Source organism: Myotis daubentonii, chromosome 3, assembly GCF_963259705.1.
Source record: "Myotis daubentonii chromosome 3, mMyoDau2.1, whole genome shotgun sequence".
In the NCBI taxonomy this organism is placed as follows: domain Eukaryota; kingdom Metazoa; phylum Chordata; class Mammalia; order Chiroptera; family Vespertilionidae; genus Myotis; species Myotis daubentonii.
Window position 1 is genome coordinate 182,350,998 of NC_081842.1, and position 19,687 is coordinate 182,370,684.

The 19,687-nt window shown below is 54.1% G+C and overlaps 1 protein-coding gene across 1 annotated transcript; it reads left to right on the forward strand.

Annotated features, from left to right (window-relative positions):
- Positions 1-1,535: 1,535 nt before the first annotated feature.
- On the forward strand, positions 1,536-19,323 carry CDCP2 (CUB domain containing protein 2). The gene is made up of 7 exons (XM_059689447.1): positions 1,536-1,614; positions 7,406-7,753; positions 10,414-10,749; positions 11,692-12,045; positions 15,034-15,212; positions 18,061-18,393; positions 18,824-19,323. Exons 1-6 carry the CDS (start codon positions 1,536-1,538, stop codon positions 18,382-18,384), a joined length of 1,620 nt encoding a protein of 539 aa, XP_059545430.1. The 3' UTR covers positions 18,385-18,393; positions 18,824-19,323.
- Positions 19,324-19,687: the final 364 nt, after the last annotated feature.

Here is a 19,687-nt window from a genome sequence, read left to right on the forward strand (position 1 = left end):
AGGGACAGTGGCAGCTGGGGGACAAACACTCCACTTTGTCGCCCTCAGTGGAACTTGGGGGCGTAGTCTACACTGTCTCTGGAGGAGCCCGTGGGGGCCAAGCCTCACTTGCCCGCCATGAATGGCAAGCTGCGCATTAACACCCTGAACTGGCCTCTCACCCTGAACCTTTCCTCCTGCCAATCAAGCCCACAGGTAAGCAGATCCCTCAGGCCTGGCTCTTCCCGATGCTCTTTGCTGAGCACCTTCCAGGTGGCCGCCCACGCTGGGCTCCCTGGGGGCCTCCTGGCAAAGGACAGGCCAGGGGCAGCATGTGGTCTGGCAGATGGACATCTGAGTTCCTCTGAAGAATAAAAATCATACTCGCTCCTGAGCACGGAGCCAGGCACTGGAGAAGTCTTCCCACACACGATCTCATCGAAGGCTCCCAGCAGCCTGCAGGCCACTGCTTCCGCCTGCTGCCCAGTCGGAGGCCGGGCCGGGGCAGGTCAGGTGACTTCCCGGCTCCCTCCGCCCGGCAGAGGGCGGGAGAGCCAGCACTCGGACCTTGTCTGTCTGACCGGAGCCCAGGCTCCTCACTGGGAGGCGGGAATGTGCCCTTTCCCCCGAGGCCCCGTGCCTGGTGCAGGCTCTGAGCAGAGGAGCTTAGGAGATGCGTGTTGGGCTGAACGGAACCAAATAGGGCTCCTGGAGGAATTAGACACCGAGCCGTGGAGGGCATTTCTGCAGCCGAGCTCCGACCACAGGGCCTGGCACGTACGATGTTCAGGCCAGGCCTGTGGATCAATAAAGGAGTGAACACTTACTATTCTTGGCCAGAATTTACACTGTGGCCCCGATGGCGTTAGGGGCCGCACAATGTGATTATCCCGTGTGTTCTCCCTGCCGCGTTCTTCCACGAAGACTTTTCCCTCGTCAGCTGCCCGCTACCGCCTCCTTCGCTCTCCCTCTGAGCTAATCTAAGCGTGTCTGAAGGGCGCTTGTCCCGTTGTCCCACTAATTAGAGATGCCCTCAGGTCCCCCGTGAACGGGAGATAGGAAAAACCTGTAGCGAGCACCCACTCTGTGCATCCGCTTACGTTGTCACTTTCATTTCCACAGCAACCCTATTGGCAGGGCTGAAAGGTCCCACTGGACAGATGGGTAAGACTGAGGCCTACAGGAATTAGATGATTTGTTCCAGGTCACCCAGCAAGTTAGAGGCTGTTCTGGGATGGATAGAAGTCTGTCTAGCCCCAGACTCATGCCCTTTCTCCACCCCCAAATTCCCTTCCAGCCCCAGCTGGCTTCCCTTCCCCATGCAGGTGGCCAGTGCAGATCTCAGAACGTGTAAACCGGGAGACACCAGATCCGTCACCTCTGGGTGGAGTGAAGGAAGCACCTGGGGATCAGGTTACTAATTCGAGGCGCCGATGAATTATTCACACCACCATTAACTTGAAGGCCCTTTCAGTCTCACCTCACTTTCCCCTGCTCCAGACCCTCTGCTCCTGGCCTGCCCGGACTGCAGACTTGTGAGGGTCCCAGGTGGGGAGATGCTGGCAGAGCTGGGGTCCTGTCTGCTGCTGGCAGTGGCTCTGCTGGGCCCAGGCCCCAGGGCCCGAGCCATGAAAGGTAGGAGCTCCTGGCGACAGGCGGGAATGGGGAGGAGGGGAGAGGAGTGGGCAGGCAGCAGCGGGGGTCCCGGGAGGTTTCTCGGAGGGGGACCAGAAAGCAGGAGGACCCTTTGGGAAGGTGGCTGAGTTGGGGATGTATCAGCTTCTGAGATGGGGGAAGAGAGAATTGACTGGGTGCCTGCTATGTGCTGGATGCTTTACGTTTATGATTGCATTTAAACTTCACAACAGACTTCAAGGTGGGTATTGGTCCCCCTTTTTACAGATGAAAAACCTGAAGGTGAGAGGTTAAGTAAGCTGTCCACGGCTGCATGGCTGCCAGGGCAAAGGGAATGGCTCAGAGAACGAGTGCAGGTTTGTTGCTGGAAGGAGTCTTCATTCGCCCCTGAGAGCCTGTCCCTCCCCTGCCGACCAAGTGAAATCAAAGTTCCGTACGGCGGGCGTTCGGCTCCCTGCAGCCTGGCTCTGGCTCCATGTAATTTCCAGCCTCAGTGCCTGCGCCCCCGGGGTCACACCCCCTTCCAGAGATGCTTCGCCCTCATGGCTCTCACCCTCGGCTCCTCTGCCTGGAGGGCCCCTTAGAGCATCTGGCTCATCCATCAGACGAAGGTCCAACACCACCTCCTCCAGGACCCCTTCCAGGTCCCTGCATCATCCTCAGATGCTCCCTCCTTTAGCTCCAGGCCCTCTGCCAGCATGCCGGTCCCAGGCCACTTTGCACGGCTGTAGCCCTTCCAGTGCTGTGTGGGTGCCTGGGGGGTGAAGGTGATACCGTTTCACCATCGAGGGGTATGCATGCAGCTGGGGCTCAGCAAATCACCATTGGAGCCTCATTTTCCTGCAGGCTTTCGAGGGTGGGGTGGGGTGGGGTGGGGTGAGGGGACTCAGGAAGGAAGCATATCTTTCCAGTCACCCAGTTGGTGGCACAGATGGGCTGGGCACCAGGTGTCTCACTTCATGCCTGGGTAGTGGGAGGAGCTAGTGGTCCCCATTTTCCAGTACCCAGGCTTTGGTGGCCTTGGGTGACCTTGTGGGTCAGGGTGCCTGGCTGAGTCCTGGAAGACAAAGCCTTCACTCATGGTGGTGCCAGGCCTCCTGGGCCATAGAAGTCCTGCTTCGACTCTGTCACGGCTTTTCCTGTCCTGTGGGCTGGCTGGGGAAGGACAAGGACAGCTACTGGACAGACTCCCTCTGTCCTCCCCCCACCCACCCCCGCCATAAAGGCAGGAAGCAGACACCGTTCCCGCCCTGGCCTGACCCCGCGGCAGACAGAGAGCTGGTGATGTGAGCTGGTGTACATCTTGCAGGCCTGCATGGCTTTATGCCATCACAGCTCGCAGCTACCCAGCAAGGGAGATGTCATTCTCCCCATTTCACAGACGCACAACTGAGGCTCAGAAGTGATGGTGGGTCTGAGCCTTTGCTCATGCCATTCCCTCTCTCCAAGTCTTCCCGACAAACATACCTTCTCATTTTCCCTAGTCAAACTCAAATACCACCTCCTCTGTGAATCTTGTCCCTCCTCTGATAGTGCTGGCCCCAGCAAGGCTGGCCTCGCTGCCCCTGGACCCCAGGGCCCTGTGTGGCCAGACACGATCACCCTGCAGGACTTTGTCTCATTCGCCTGGCTTTCCCCCTCCCATCCCCCACCTCCCCACCGTGAGCTCCCAGGGAGGGGCCCATTCTGAATCAGGACAGTCCTGGGACAGGGCACATGCTCCGTGCGTGTGTCTTCCCTTACAGGAACTTTGCTTAAGGGTATTCCTTTTTATTAAAAGAAAAAAAAAAAGGTCTTATTGATTTGAGAGAGAGAGGAAGGGAGAGGGAAAGAGAAATTGTTGACGCTCTTACACTGATCGGCTGCCTCTTGCACACCCCCTACCAGGGATCGAGCCCACAACCCGGGCATGTGCCCTGACTGGGAATCGAACTGGTGACCTCTTGGTGCATGGGACCAATGCTCAACCAACTGAGCCACACTGGCTGGGCTTAACGGTATTATTCACGAAGCTTTTGATTGCGAGTGACAAACCCAACCTGAATGAGTGGAAGCAAAAAGAGGAATGTATTGGCTCTGTAATGAAGGAGGCAGGAGTGTAACTTAGCTGGACTCAGGGATGCCTTCAGCCAGGACATCTTGGCTTCAAGGTCATTTCCACTTTTCACATGGTTCTTGCCATGTGCTGACAAGCTTTCTCATGGGCCCTGAGCGTGGTCCTGCCCAGGGCTCTCACTCCCAGCCCAGGGGCCAGGGAGGACAGGGTTCTCCTCCAGCTGTTTTGCAGCAGGACTCTGGCCTGACCTAGACCACAGGCACCTTGCAGCCAGTCACTGGGTGGTGGTGGGAGCCCCAGGATTGCCCAGCTGGCTCATGTGTCAACCCCTATGGCAGGGGTGTTACCACATGGAGGCAGGGGAGCCAGTGTCTAAAAGAGGAGGAGTGTTGCTGCAAGAGATGGAGAAATGGACTTAGGGCAGACCAAAACAATAGATGACAACTACAGCGAGTAATTTCCCTTTCTGAGCCTCAGTTTTTCCATCTGTAAAATGGAGTCAATAACACCTGCTTTGGCTATGTTATGGGGCTATTGTGAGGATGCTATAAGATCATTCACTCATTCTTTCAGCAAATATGTATTGAGCGCCTGCTTTATGCCAGGTACTATTCCAGGTGCTTGGGATACAGCAGAGGACAAAACACAAAAAATTCCTGCTCTCAGAGAGTTTACCTTTTTGTGGAGAGAGACTAGCCATGAACCAAACAAGTCAAATATGCAGTGTGCATTGGATGGTGGTGAGTGCTATGGAGAAAAATGTAGCAGAAAAGGCAGAGAAAGAGTATAGGGATGGGAGGGTTACATTGTTGGGGAAAGCATCACTGAGAAGGTGTTGGTTATTTTTTCACCTTTAATTAAAAAACTTTCAAACATACACAAAGTAGAGAAAATAACATAATGCATCTCCATGTCTCCAACAACCATCTTCAACAATTACCAACATTCTGCCTGTCTTGTTTCTTCTATCCTACCCACCTCCATTTTTTTTGTTGGGGGGGGGGTGGATCTGGGCAAATTTAAGGCCAATCTCAGATATATTATTTCACCATAAGTATCTCAGAATATATCTTAACAGAGAAAGATATACATGCTGATCTTTCCCCCGGGATTGACTTTTTAAAAAAAATTATTATTTTTTAAATATATTTTTATTGATTTCAGAGAGGAAGGGAAAGAGAAAGAGATAAAAACATCAATGATGAGAGAGAATCATATTTTGGCTGCCTCCTGCACGCCCCCTACTGGGGATCAAGCCTGCAACCTGGGCATGTGCCCTTGGCCGGAATCGAACCTGGGACCCTTCAGTCTGCAGGTTGACGCTCTATCCACTGAGCAAAACCGGCTAGGGCTGACTTTTTTTTTTTTTTTTTAGATTCCACATGTAAGTGATATGCAGTATTTGTCTTTCTCTGTCTTATTTAATTTAGTAGACTGTCTTCAAGGTCCATCCATGTTGCAAATGAGAGAATGGCCTTCTTTTTATTTTTTTAAAATATTGATTTCAGAGAGGAAGAGAGGAGAGAAAGATAGAAACATTAATGATGAGAGAGAATCATTGATCGGCTGTCTCCTGCATGCCCCACACTGGACATGTGCCCTGACCCGGTATCAAACCATGACCTCCTGGTTCACAGGTCAACGCTCAACCACTGAGCCACACGGGCCAGGCTAAAATGGCCTTATTTTAATTCTATTCTGTGTATACATATTTATATATTACATCTTCTTTATCCATTCATCTATTGATGGGCACTTACGGTGTTTCCATATCTTGGTTATTATAAATGCTGCTGTGAATATAGGAGTGCAGATCACTCTTCAATACCCTGTTTTTATTTCCTTTGGACATATACCCAGAAGTGGGATTGCTGGATCATACGGTCGTTCGAATGTTAACTTTTTGAGGAACCTCCATATGTTCCCGTGATGGCTGCGCCACTTTACATTCCCAGCCACAGTGCACAGGGTTCCCTTCTCGCCACACCCTCGCCGTCCCTTGTTAGCTCTTGTCCTTTTGATTATGTCCGTTTTTTATGGGTGTGAGGTGATATGTCGTTGTGGTTTTGATTTGCACCTCCCTGAAGGTTTGTGGTGTGGAGCACCTTTCCATGTACCTGTTGGCCCTTTGTATGTCTTCTTTGGAAAATGTCTGTTCAGTTTCTCTGCCTATTTTTAAAATCTGACGATGTGTTTCGTTTCGTTTGTTTTTGCTATTGGGTTGTATGCATTCTTTATATATTTTGGATATTCAACCCTTATTACATGTATGATTTGCAAATATTTTCACTGATTCCATAGGTTGCCTTTTCATCTTATTGCCTTTAAAAGTGACTTTTTTGGGCATTTTTTTTAATGATAAAATTTTTCAAATATATAGCAAAGTTGAAAGAATTTTACAGGGAATACCTATTTACCCAACCTCATTTACCTTTTTACTCAGGGATTAGAACAGACATCGAAGATGAGTATTTCATTAAGGTTTACAAAATTATATTTTCCTAACATGGTTATTCTTTCTGCAGTCAACTATAAATAACAGTGTCCCTTCATCGGCTATTTGGTTATCCCAAAATACAGCCCACAACAGGAAGGGCAAAGTAGATGCTTAATTCTTTCTCTAAATATTAATTTTCCAAAAAATGAATTTATGCTCCAGCAACCACTAAAGGAAATCAGTGAGTTTCTTTTTTGTTTCTTTAGAGTTGTATTATGAATTCATGAATGTTTATGTATTTGATGTGTTTCAGTCCACTGCAATCTTTCTTCTCTTGTGATGCTCAAATTGTACCCTGTTCGGCCAGTGGAGCCCTGCAGGTGGGCGCCTTTGACACGTTCCCAGCAGCCTCTGGAAGCTTCTTTGCTTTCTGGTGTGACAAGATGTCCCGAGTGCATTTTGTATATTTCCTGTCCTGGACCCACTGGTTCTCGAAGGAGCCCTGGCTCATTCTAGTTGGACATAATAACCCTAATCTACGGCAGAGGGTGCAAAATATTACTGTAACATTGTTTCTTTTAGGCCTTTCTAGTGAACAGAACTCGAAAATGATTTTTTTAGAAATAAAAAAAATCTAAAAAGAAATTTAAAAATCTTAAATTCATACTTATGTTTTCAATTCAAATTAAGGATCACAGGGTTTTCCTTAATCTTTGTATTTGTATCACTCTTCTGTTACACTGAAACCTTCGTTGCTATTGACATCAGCCTACTTGCTCTATTTCAATATATAAATACAGTGACAGTGTTTACTATTATCATTAATAGTCAGTCTGCTGAGTATACTTTATGATTTCTTTGTGGTTTTGTTCTTGGATCTATTCCACCAGGAATGCACAGTCAAAATAGTCTCTCAAAGTCATGTGGAAGTCATTTTTCTCCACGTGAATATGCCTTCAACTAGATATATAGTTAAGTTTTTCAGTTTGGGATATTTAAGGGTTACTTAAATACTTTTTGTAATTTAAAAATTATATGAACATTATTCATAATTATATAGTCAAAATGATAGAACAACTTGCATGTGTAGGGTTCCAGCAGTCATGCCTGTTTCCTCCTTCCCCTGACAGAGAATAATTCATTTCCTTCCATTGTTTTCTTTTTAAAACTATAAGCAAATATGTACATCACTAGAGGCCCGGCGCATGAAAATTCCCACCCCATAACCCAGCTTTGCAGCTGGGCCCACCACCTGAGACCCTGGTGCTGACTCTGAGCCATTCTCCCTCTTGCCCCAGGTGTCAAATGTGGAGGAGTGCTCTCAGCACCTTCTGGAAACTTCTCCAGCCCCAACTTCCCCGGACTCTACCCCTACAACACGGAGTGCAGCTGGCTGATCGTGGTGGCCGAGGGCTCCTCGGTCCTTCTCACCTTCCACGCCTTTGACCTGGAATACCACGACGCCTGCGGCTTCGACTTCCTGGAGATCTACAATGGGGCTGCGGGGGACCAGGGCAACCTGCTGGGGAGGTTCTGCGGCCAGGTGCCCCCGCCGCCCTTCACCTCCTCCTGGCATATCATGTCTGTCATCTTCCACTCCGACAAGCACGTGGCCAGCCGCGGCTTCTCCGCAGGCTACCAGAAAGGCAAGGGGGCCTCGCAGTGCAGAGGGAGGCCTGGGGTGGAGGTGGGGGAGACTTGCAGGGGCGCAGCATCTTGGGGGGTAGGCTGCTCCAGAACCCGGATGACCCTGCTCTCGTAGCTCAGTCTCGGGATTGCGGGCTCCCATCTTCATGGCGGCCATCGCGGGCCTCCCTCCGTTGTTCCTGGGAGCCTGGAGGCCGCGCTGTGCTCGGGAACGAGGCCTCGCGTGCTCTTTGGTTCTTGTCCCTCTTATCCCTGCCCTGGCATCCGGGCACAGGAGGGCGCCATGCTGTCACTGCGGCGGCCCCTCTGTGGCACCCCTTTACTTCACATGCACATGCCCCACCCACCCCGCGGTCCTCCAGGAGGGGCACAGGGTCTTTGGACCTGGTGGCTCTCAGGCCCAGAGCCTTTCCCAACTCGCCTCTTCGGTCTGGGGTCCCCCCCTCCTTCCGCCCCGCAGTCCCTGAGGGCGCAGAGGCCTGGCTCTCCTGGCCTCCCTCCCGGACTCATCGCCCTGCCCCAGGCTTCTGCACAGACTCACCCCCTGCCTCCGCCCAAGGCCAAAGCCACGCCTTCTCCATGGGACGGGAGCGCTAGGCCACCCGAGGCCCCTGGCACACAGTCCGCCGACAGCAGTGGGGTTGGGGGGCTCAGGTGCGCCTCAGCTCTCTCTGGCTTTAGAGGCAGAGAATTGTAGCTGCTAAAACACAAGAATCACAGACTGATTTAATAGCAGTTTTGGAACCTTAGACCCTTAGATTTTCAGAATGTTTAGCTATCCAAGTCATAATACCATGGGCTGTTTTTTAAAACAGCAGTATCCTTTTATCAAGTGGAATCTTATGTTAATCCCTGACATATGAGAGATAAAGGTGGCATTTTAGGGTGTGCATTTATTTTGTAAGCTCATATTTTTTTTTTTTTTTTTTTTTTTTTTTTTTTTTAACATATTTTATTGATTTTTCACAGAGAGGAAGGGAGAGAAATACAGAGTTAGAAACATCGATGAGAGAGAAACATCGATCAGCTGCCTCCTGCACATCTCCTACTGGGGATGTGCCCGCAACCCAGGTACATGCCCTTGACCGGAATCGAACCTGGGACCTTCCAGTCCCCAGGCCAACGCTCTATCCACTGAGCCAAACCGGTTTTGGCATAAGCTCATATTTTTAACATTTGCTTATTTTAAGCCAATCATCGAAGGCGTCAGTCAGTATTTGTGGCCTCCAATGAGTTAAATTTTTACGTGTAAGACGTAACTGTGGACTCTGCCGTTCACAGCATTAAAACATGATTTGAATGCAGCATAAGGATGAAATTCGCACCAGCTGCCTGTCAAAGGCTGCTCCAGACGGCCACTGGGGCGCCCCGGAGCACAAGCTCAAAGAGTCTACGAGGGTGTTAGCCTTGGAAGGGACCTCACAGATTGTCAAACCTGTCCTCTCATTTCACAAACAATACATCTGAGACCAGAGAGAGACGGTGCCTTCCCAAGGTCACACAGCTCCGAAGTGAGGTCCTTAGCTGCTCAGCACAGTACTCGGTCCACACAGCCCTGGGGCGAGATTCTGGAGTCCCAGGAAATACATCCGAGGGTGCCCCTCCCAGCTGGGGCCCCCCAGCTAGTCCCAGCATTCCTCATCAACCATCTCCTGGTTGTATTGGTCACAGTACACCTTCTCAGGCTGGGCATGCCTCTGAGGCCAGTAGATCAGGCTGGGCAGGTCTTATGATTTCCAATATTCCCATGAGGCTCAGAGAGGCTGAATGAGTTGCCCAGGGTCACACAGCTAATCTGAGGCAGAGTCGGGAGGACACCTGTCTTCAGACTTCAAGCCTATCTCTGCTTCATCAGATCCTCTCTCTAAGCCTCAGTTTCCTCACCTGCTAGGGAGGTTTAATAACATTTCTGAACTCAGGCATCTCAGCCTCTGTACCCTACTGGCCCGGCAGGAGGGGACAGTGAACATCATAAGGTCACGTGCACAGGCTCTGCAGTTAGTCAACCCGTTTTCCACGTTACCAGACCGGTGACCTGCTGCCAGGACCCTGCCCATGTCCCTTGGGCCTTGCCAGAACGACTCCTGCCAACCTCCTCTTCTCTTTGCTTGAGGGCTTTCTGTGAAGCTCTGCTGGTCACCTCTACCCCGGCAGCCCTCAGCCTGGACTCCCGGGAGTCGGTGTGTGAACACCCCACTTCCCTACTCTTAGGGACACCGCTCTGAGGCGTGTGCTTTGCACGGCTCCCCAGAGTTCCCCACAGGGCTCCGCAGCTGGCTTGGCAAGACCCATCAGTGGCCGCCTCCCCTCCCCTTCCCTTTAGTGTCCCTCACTCCCCACACAGGGACCCCGTGTCTCCCACGTAAACTCAAATCCTGTCTCAGAGCCCAGGTGAACCCAAACTTCCTGGGGCTCCACCTTCTCGACTGTAAGGTGGGAAACTAACCCGAACCCCCGCACATCCCCCACAGGGTGATGGTACCGTTTACAAAGGTGGTGCGGGTGCTAAGCCCCGGCCTGTGCCTGCCACTTGGCAAGTGCTCGGTGGATGGCAACCAGGTGCCCAGGCCCGTGGGAGTGGCATGTTGCGGGTGTGGGTTCCCTTGGGAGGGGATCCACGGGGAAGGAGAAAGATTGGTTCAACCGGGCTCGCTTACAGATGTGTGTGGTGGCGTCCTGACGGGCCTGTCGGGGGTCCTCACCAGCCCCGAGTACCCCAGCAACTACCCCAACAACGCGGAGTGCCGCTGGGTGATCCGGGCCACCGGCCCCGCCACCGTCAAGCTGGTGTTCGTGGACTTCCAGGTGGAGGGCAGTGCGGACTGCACCTATGACTACGTGGCTGTGCTGGGGGCGCCGGGCCCCGCCCGCGGGCACCACTACTGTGGCCGCGCCAGGCCCCCCACCCTGGTGTCGCGGGGCCACGAGCTGCAGGTGGTCTTCAAGTCCGACTTTAACATCGGAGGCCGGGGCTTCAAGGCCTACTACTTCTCAGGTAGGAGGGCCTGTGCGTGCTGGGCTGCTGCCTCCCCAGCGTGCGTGTGGGGGGAGCGGGCACACTGCCCTGCCTCTGGGCTTCGAGCTTTCTGCCCTCTCGCTGCCTGGAATGCTCTCGCACAGCCTTTCCTGCCTGGCCGATGCCAAGGCATAAACATGCCACCTCCTCTGTGAAGCCTTCCTGATTCACCCAGAATCAATCCCCGCCTTCAGTTCCTTACAGAAGTGTTAGCAAGGCTCTAACACACCACTTCTGTGTGTGGGTTGCCTGTCGGTCTCCCCTGCCTGACTGCGAGTTCCTATGGGCTTATCTTTGCACCTGCCATGTGGTAGGTATTCAATTAGCTGTTAGTAAAGTGAATGAATGAACCCTTGGGTGTGCACCATCCAGAGGAGGAGATGGAAAAGGAAACAGACCGTGACAGTAAGAATCATGGATGGCAGCCGGGAAGAGGAGAGGATTAGGCAGTGCTCCGAAGGAGTTAGCCAGAGGCGGAAGGAAGGGAAGGGTGTTCCAAGCACAAGGATCTGCATGTGCAAAGGCTTGGAGGCCAGAGAGGGTTCACTGTGCTTGCAGTCCTAGCTGGAAGGTAGGGTGGGTGAGGGGCAGTGAGAAAAGGGGCAAGGTCCGGTCATGAACACCATTGTCATGCCCCAGTTTGGACTCCACTCTGAGGACAGGTATGAGGGCCTGTTCTTGAATTCCTAACAGAGCCAACACTCATGAAGGGGAGCGCCGACAGGAATGAGAGTCCTGGCTTTCAGCTAGCTTCAGGCTAACGCAGGCTTTGGGATCCACTGCCTGGTTTTCTGGCCATGGTGCCCACAATCTACCAGGGTGGTGCTGTGACCACTATAGTGACTGTGGCTCAAACTGTAGCTGTAGGAAGCGACAGTCCCCATCCTTCTCACCATTGCTCCTTCCCCCCCCCCCCCGCAGGGGAATGCCAGGAGGTGTACACGGCCGTGCGGGGCAACTTCTCCAGCCCACAGTACCCCAGCTCCTACCCCAACAACGTCCGGTGCCACTGGACCATCCGCCTGCCTCCTGGCTACCGGGTCAAGGTGTTCTTCCTGGACCTGGAATTGGAAGGGCCCAACAGCCTGACCAAGACCTGTGACTTCGACCACCTGGCAGCCTTCGATGGGGCCAGCGAGGAGGCACCCCTGCTGGGGAGCTGGTGTGGCCGCCACCTGCCGCCACCGGTCACCTCGAGCCGCAACCAGCTCCTGCTTCTGCTCCACGCGGACCGCAGCACCTCCCGCAGGGGCTTCTCTGTGGCCTACATTGGAGGTCAGCGGGGCGCAGGGGCGGGCGTGCTGGAGGGGACGGCGGGGCTGGGGTCCCAGGTCTTTGCAGCCTCCTTCCTCCATCCCACGAACTGGCTTCCCTATCCTCTTCCCGGCCCCCCCCTCCCCCCACCACCACCAGCGCCTCCTCTGGGACCTTTGAGCCTGCACCAGTGTGGCCCGTGCTGATTCCAGCTTCCAACTCTGCAATCCCTCATCCCTTCTCATCTGGCTCTTCCCTCCGTGGGCCTCTGGCCTCTCTTGATCTTGATCCTCTATCCAGAGGTAATATAAAATATGGTAATATTATTTATGGTAAGCAATTGGTGTAACCACATAGAAGCCGACAAGCCTGGCTCGAGTCAGAAACCCTGACTGACGGTGGCTTGAACAAATGGCTTTTGTTTTCATCACCTAACAAGAAGTCTGGAGTCAGGCAGCTCCTGTGTTGGTTCAGGGACTCAACCTGTCCCAGCTTCTCTGGATTCTCTTGGCCTCATTACTGCAAAATGGCTGCCACAGCTCCAGGCATCACACCCATGTTCAAGGCTGGACGAGGTAGGAGAGGTGCCAGCCACAAATGTCCTTTTATCAGGAAAGCAACATCATTTTCAGAAGCCGTCAAAAGATTTCTTCTTGGTCTCATTGGTTTGGGCTTGGTCAGGTGGCCAGGCCTAACAGCAGAGGAGGCCGGGAAAGTTGCTACTCAGCTTTTCCAGCTTCCAAAGTGCCAGTTAGATTTGCCAGCTGACCGTGTTCACCACTCCTCCCCTCTCAGCAGGATTCCCTGGGCCACGGGTCCAGAAATGCCTGTGTCCTGGACCCGCTTTGCCCTCTGCCTGACCCGGCGGAAGCTCTTTGCTGTGCAGGTGTGGAAACAAAGGTGCGGAGAGAGGGCCGGCCTTCATTGCGGCCGCACGGGCAGAGAGTGGCACAGCCAAGACTAGAACTCGCTCCCCTGCCCCCCTGTGTGGCTGAGCCGGGCCCCAGGGAGGGGGCCCACAGCTGGGCTCGGACAGACCGGGGCCAACAACCAAATGCTGCCACTTACTGACCATCCGTCCGCATCTGGGCTCATCTGTAAAAGGGGCTGACGAACGCCCCAGACAGGCAGCCATTAAGATGCAATGCGGTGACACAGGTCAGAGAGCCCGGCTCTGAGGACGTCCTTGCTGAAGGTGGATTTCTTTCTGTCGCGTGCCTCAGGCCTGCTCGTCATTAGAAAGATCTTTCCTCTCTCCTTACCTCAGAGGCAAGAGGAGTTGGCGGAAGGAAACAGCAGAGCTGCAGCCCCTAGTGGCAGAGAGGTGGGCTGGGCAGACCCACCTTCTCTGGGCCTCCGTCAGCTCCATCCCTGAACTGGGAGAAGGGAACTGTCCCGGGTTAGAGGGATCCCCTTCTCAGATTGTACTCTGGAGAGCCAGGTGCCACGGGCTCTGCCACAGCTGGCTGGCACGTCGCCTTCTCTCTGGGGGCGCCGGGGGTGGGGGTCTCAGTTTTCCCACCTGTAGAATGAGGACATTGGCTGAAGGACCTTTAAAGTCCCTTTCGGCTCCCATAGTCTTGGTTCCGGCCTGGGCCCTCTCCCAGGTCCGGAGATCTCGGACAAGCCCCTTCTGCTTTGGTGCCTTAGAGACTGAGGGTGGGCAGCTGTAATCCTGGCTCCTGCTCAGGGGCAGGAGCCCCACTCCCACCCCACCCCACCCCACCTCCCTCCCGGGTCTGGTGGGAGCCCAGGGTCAGACAGGGGCACTCGTGCTGGGCAAGGCGCCAGATGTGGCCCAGGCTGCCGGCGGCCTCCGGGCTAGAGGACAGCCCAGCATCAATCAGAGGTGACACACAGTTCAGCGCCACCGAGATCATCGTGGGAGACGGCGGGCCCATAAATCCCGGCTGCCCAGACACCAGAGGCTGAAATATGTCTGAGGCATTTCCCGGGGAGGCGTTGAGAGTTCCAGGCCGCTCCTGCCAGCACCTTCCCTCTCCTCCCACCAGTCACCCCCTTGCTTTCTCCTACACTTGCCCCAGCAGGCACTGCCCCATACACACACACACACACACACACACACAGACACACACACATACACACACACACACATACACACACACAGAGACACACACACACACACACACACACAGAGAGACACACACACACACACACACACACACGTGTGTGCTTGCACAGACCCAGCACTGGAGCCGCACCGTCCTGGCCGGGAGGGAGCAGGGGGCCCCAGGGGGGGTGAAGACATCAGGGCCTCTGAATCCTGCAGGCTGGATGGTTAAGATCCCAATAAACCACAGCAAACAGCTTCACCTTCCAGAGCTTCGCTCCCCGAGCTGTAGGGGGGGTTTAGTCACATTCCCCTCCTGGGTCATCGTGGGGGTTGGGGGGAGAGTGCTTTCTTCACCAGTTTCCAGCCCCCACACTCTGCGCTGTCTTTATTCTTTGCCTGGTTTGCCCTCAGACCACTCAGACGCTTAGTGTATTTTACATACTTATTGTCCCCTTGCAGGGCCACAGTGTAAGCTCCAAGGGGGCAGGGATGTCTGGCTGGGTTTCCCCCTCCATTTCTGTATCTGTTGTGCTTAGAATAGTGCCTGCACATAGTAGGTCCTCCATAAATATTTGTTAACCGATGAATGAATTGCCTGGCACATGGCGAAGTAATCAGCAAACAATAGCTTTTATCATGATTAAGAATATGCATTCATTCATTCAATCAATCATTCATTCATTCAGCACCCACTGTGCTTGCCAAGCTCTGTGTGAGGCTCAGAGGACGCTCAGATGCAGGCATGGTGTCTGATGGGCAGCGCATTGTCTGATGGAGTTACATGGAGTGATGCATATAGAACTTCCCCATAGGACTGCATAGAACTTCCCCCTGTGGGCTCAGAGTTCCCATTCGCCACCCGTGGGTGGGAGTTTGGGGGGTGGGAGTCAGAGTGCCTGCCCCTAAGGCCTCCAGCTCCTTCCTCCTGTCCCCAGTTGTGCCCATGAACGTGAGCTGCTCCCGCATGGACTTCCAGATCCTGATCTCCACGCAGGCGCTGGCTCCTCTGGGGCAGACCCAGGTCTACCTGGGCAGCCGGCGCTGTGCTGCCCAGGACGTCGGCGGCACCTTCCGGATCCAGGCCCGCTTCGACACCTGCGGCACTGAATCGCAGGTAGGGGCTGGAGAGGGGAGGGCAGGCGTGGCCGAGGTGCTCTGACCGCGGCTGAAAGGCAGCTGCCATTCCTGAGAACGCAGCTTCTCTTCCTGGCTCCGGTGGCGGCACAAGTCTGGGTACAAAATTCAGCCCCTCCTGGCTTTACCCCAGCAAACTTGCTCAGTGTAGACACAACAAAGAGCTCAGATAAGGGAGACAGAGAAGGGGGCTCACCCGCCCCAACCAAAAGCCCCTTTTGGAGGCTCCTCCCACGGGCCCTATGGCTGAGCATCCCTGGAGGCCTTCCTGCTGTCCAGGGCCACCCAGGCCTCGCCCCTCCACAGGCAGAGCTGGGGGAGCCCTGCCGCCCCTGCCGCCCCTCCCCCAGCCCTATGAGCCAATCCTCCCCGGGCTCCACAAAACAAAAGGGCCCTTCAAGTCACAGGACCCACCTCCCTCCAAAGGCAGTGAGGCTTGCAAATGAAGTTTTTCCACGATCCTTGCATTTTGGAACCCTTAAACCCAGGCTGGGGCTCAGAGCCGCTGAGCAGTGCCCCAAGCACCCTGGGTGTTTGCATCCTCAGGGACAGGCCAGGCGGGGGGAGCGGAGAAGGAACAGTGGCCTCTCTCAGGGCGACCCCCCCCCCCCCCCCGCCAGCCTTGGCATCTGGGGATTTGCCAGACTGGCCTGGCAGAAATCACATGCTTTCCAGCAAACGGTACGCCCCACCCCCAACATTAGCCGAATGTATGCTACCTGCCCTCCAGCCCCTCCAGCCCACTCCTGCTTCCCCTGCCTCCCAGCAGCCACAGCCTTTTGGTCTGAGAGAAGGAAAGCCGGCGGGGGGGGGGGGGGGGGAGGGGGGGTAGTGTTGGCTGCTAAGATAATCTGCCCATACCCCTACTCCATGACCCAAATCCCCCAGGGTTATCTTGGGGCAGGACACGTTCCACAGAACCATGACGTGATGGAGACAAGGAATTATAGAAACAAGGAATTGTGTAATCTAGGAGGAGGAACTCACAAGCAGAGTCTGAGTCACGGAACCAGCACCAGAACGTGGGACTTCAGAATCATAGAACCGTGGAATCATAGAGTCCTGGAGTCGGTATCATGGAAACAGAAGCAGGGAACCTCAGTCTCGCGGATTCTTAGTGTAAGGCTTTTAGAGCTTAGACAAGAGCAGCAGTGTCCGCACTGAGCGGCTTTCGGGGTGCATGGCTCCCAGGGCTAGGAGCCGTGGCAGCCTTTCTGTGCGCCGCAGAAAACATCGCAGCCTTGATTTCACAGCTGTAACATCTCGCGCGGCCTTTCCGTCCTCGGCCTCTCACTCATCAAAACCTTTCCCGCTCCCCATCGTATGATTTTCCTACCTTCCTTATGGAGATGCACTGCGGCCCTTTGCGGGTCCCCTTCCCCTCTCAGGTCCTTTTTCTGGCTCCGTGTCCTGATTCTGTTACAAAAATCCAGGACAACATCCTCTTCAGAGTGTGTGGCCCCTGACAGGCTGAGGGCACAAATGCCAAGGCTCCTTGGGGAAATGGACTCAGGGCCTTTGGGAACCAGAGTTGGGAGAGACCCTCAAGGTCACCTGGTCTACAAAACTCCCTTCTCTCAAGTGTCCAGTGATGGAACTTCTCATGCTGCTCGCTCTGTTTGAGGCAGCTTTGGTTCTTAGAAGCCTCATCTCAAAGGTGCCACCCCTGGGCAGGGGCAGTTGGGCAACCTGAAGAGTGTATGGCTGCTGCAGAGTTAGGGTGGGTGGGAGTGTAGCCCTGCATCACTGCAGCCCCGCCCCCCCCAGCCCTGCTCCACTGCAGATCACATTAGTCTGCCCATCTAAATCCTGCCCCCTGCCCCACTGCGTGGCTCAGTGGCTGAGCATCGACCTATGAACCAGGAGGTTGAGGTTGGATTCTCGGTGGCAGTGGGGGGGGGGGGTTGGTGTGGCGGGGGGGGGGTGTGGAGGGGGGCGTGCAATCCTCTCTCATCATAGATGTTTCTCCTACTCTCTCTCCTTCTCCCTTCCTCTCTGAAATCAAATAATATGTTTAAAAATAAATAAATACTGCCCCCAGTCCCCGCCTGAGCACCTCACCATCTCAGGGCAGCTTGATTCCTGCCTTCCTCATCCGTGGGGGTTGGGAGGGCAACACTGTGCCAACCTCTTCCCAACCTTAAGGTGGTGCCACCGTGGTGACCAGGGGCTCCACAGCAGGGACACACAATCGCTGCAGACATAAGTAGGAGAAAAGATTCCAGAAGGAAGGTCACATAACAGCAGGGACAGAGTTTCCATCTGGGAGGCAGGAGCCTTGGTTTCCGGACCTAGTTCCGGGCGCTACTGCCTTTGCCAGGCCTCAGTACTCACATCTGTAAATTGCCGAGGGAGGGAGATGAAACTGTGCGGTTCCATGTTCTGATAAAGGATTGGGCAGATCTGGGTGAGAATATGTTCCCTGTCACTTGTGTGCTGTGCGACCAGACAAGGGGTTTAACCTCTGGGCCCGTTTCCTCACCTGTAAAGTGGGGATGTTAATGGTACGAATAAAAGAGGGTTGTGAGAATTACATGCCCTTAAGATACAAAGCCTAGAACTTGGCGGATGTCCCCGTGATTACTGTCACTATCTGTCATAGACCTGCCTCTCTGAAGCCAAAGCAAATATTGGCCCATCCAATCTGATACTGTCCTTCCAGACACCCTCATAGTGAACTTCTACAGGGGGGAAGGGAGTCAGTGGCCAAGCTGGGACAGAGCCTGGGCTCCTGGTTCTGCCCCTGGGTACCGAGTCCCCACATGTCTAGGGGGACAGGGTTAGTTCTGGGCCCCTTCAGGTGTGAGTGACCCCTGTGACCCACACAGAGAAGGAACAACACCTCAGTGATCGTCAGCACACTGTACATCGACTTCTCGGCCAGTGGGCAGGACATCCACCAGTACGAGGTCCTCTGTGAGCCCCGGCGCAAGGAGGCTTCTGTGCACCTGCTGTCCGGCTCCGACTGGCTTGGGCCCTACGCTGCCACGGCCGAGCACCTGCAGGAAGCACCACCCAGCGACGAGGCGGAGGAGCTGGAGAGCCCTGTGGCCCTGGTGGCCCAGGACACCAGTGACATTGTCTTCCTGGGCCTTTGCATCCTGGCCGGAGTCCTCATGGTCATGGCCATCGTGGTCCTGATGCTGCTGTGAGCAGGCCAGGTAGGGGCCTGGCACCTGCCCCCCCCCCCAGGGGGCAGCTTGGAAACCCTACAACAGGGGCGGGACCGGGCCTCACAACTTGTTGGTGACCATGGGCAAGTCACAGTCCCTCTCTGAGCCTGAGCCTCCTAAGGACCACCACTCGGCCATGCTTACCTCACAGGCTGGCAGGAGGCTCAGAGAAGAGCCTGAATGGCTAAGAGCTTTGTGAACTATAGCTTGGCATGCATGTGTATGTAACAACACAGTGTATGCAACTGCTGCTGTTAATTTCAAAAATATAAAAGAACTGGGTGTGTTACTGTTGCTAGAGACAGAGTGGATAACGCTGACTGGTCCTGTAACTTGTAAGAGCATCTCACCAACTCGGGGTACAAATAAGGGCATCTCTTATTTTTCCAACTAATCACACACCCCAACTCTTCATTAGCAGGAAGTTCAGCATCCGTCCAGGGGCCTTCACTCTCCCAAACTGACCCAAGAACCCTGAGGACTTTGTCTAACGCAGCCCAGTCCCGCCTCCAAACTCCACAACACAGAGAGGGAGCAGAAACCCCACCTAGCACTGTCGTTTCGGGCCCTGCCACATGGTGTTCCCGCTGAAGACTGACTGTGTGTATCCTGGTGGATGCCTGCCCACCGAGGTGGCGATGCCCTGCTGGGTCAGATCCCGGTATGAACCTGGGGCAGACCCACACTGTGCTTCGCAGTGAGGTTGGAGGGCAGGGACTGGTGTGGTGTTGACGTTTTTCCTAAAATAGCTTTGATCCTTGACTGAAACGCTGATTGAAGTCCTGTGTGTCACTGTCCTCCTCACCCCTGATGTTGAGCTGGGATCACAAACCACCCTTCCCCTGCAAATGAGTCCTCATGGAGCCCTCTGGACCTTCTCCTGCCATTGGACTTCACTCAGAGCTACTCCAGTCTACTCAGAGCTACTCCAGTCTACTCAGAGCTACTCCAGTCCACTCACATTTTTCTAAGTTTCACCACAGGAGCAGGGGCTGGGTCCCTGTGAGAAGACCCGAGGAATTGACACATACCTCCTCAGAGCTCTTCATACCAAGAAGTGGAGCAGTCTTGTTAATGAAAAAGAAATAAAAAATGCATTTATAATACAATACTTTCCCTTGTTCACCTTTATATTTGCATAATAATCATTCAATTAAGTCCTTCCACAATAGCAGAAATCTCCACGTTGACCAAGCTGACCACTGATCCCAGTTTAAAAAGCTGTAGTCCAATTACAATTCTTTCAACAACCCAGCAAACACCCACTGGTTTCCAGCTTTGT

Excerpts from the sequence above, each read along its gene's own strand:
- CDCP2 (XM_059689447.1), top strand. The coding sequence starts at position 1,536 with ATGCTGGCAGAGCTGGGGTCCTGTCTGCTGCTGGCAGTGGCTCTGCTG. Across the intron at positions 7,754-10,413 it reads CTCCGCAGGCTACCAGAAAG|ATGTGTGTGGTGGCGTCCTG; the intron begins GCAAGGGGGCCT and ends GCTCGCTTACAG. Across the intron at positions 10,750-11,691 it reads CAAGGCCTACTACTTCTCAG|GGGAATGCCAGGAGGTGTAC; the intron begins GTAGGAGGGCCT and ends CCCCCCCCGCAG.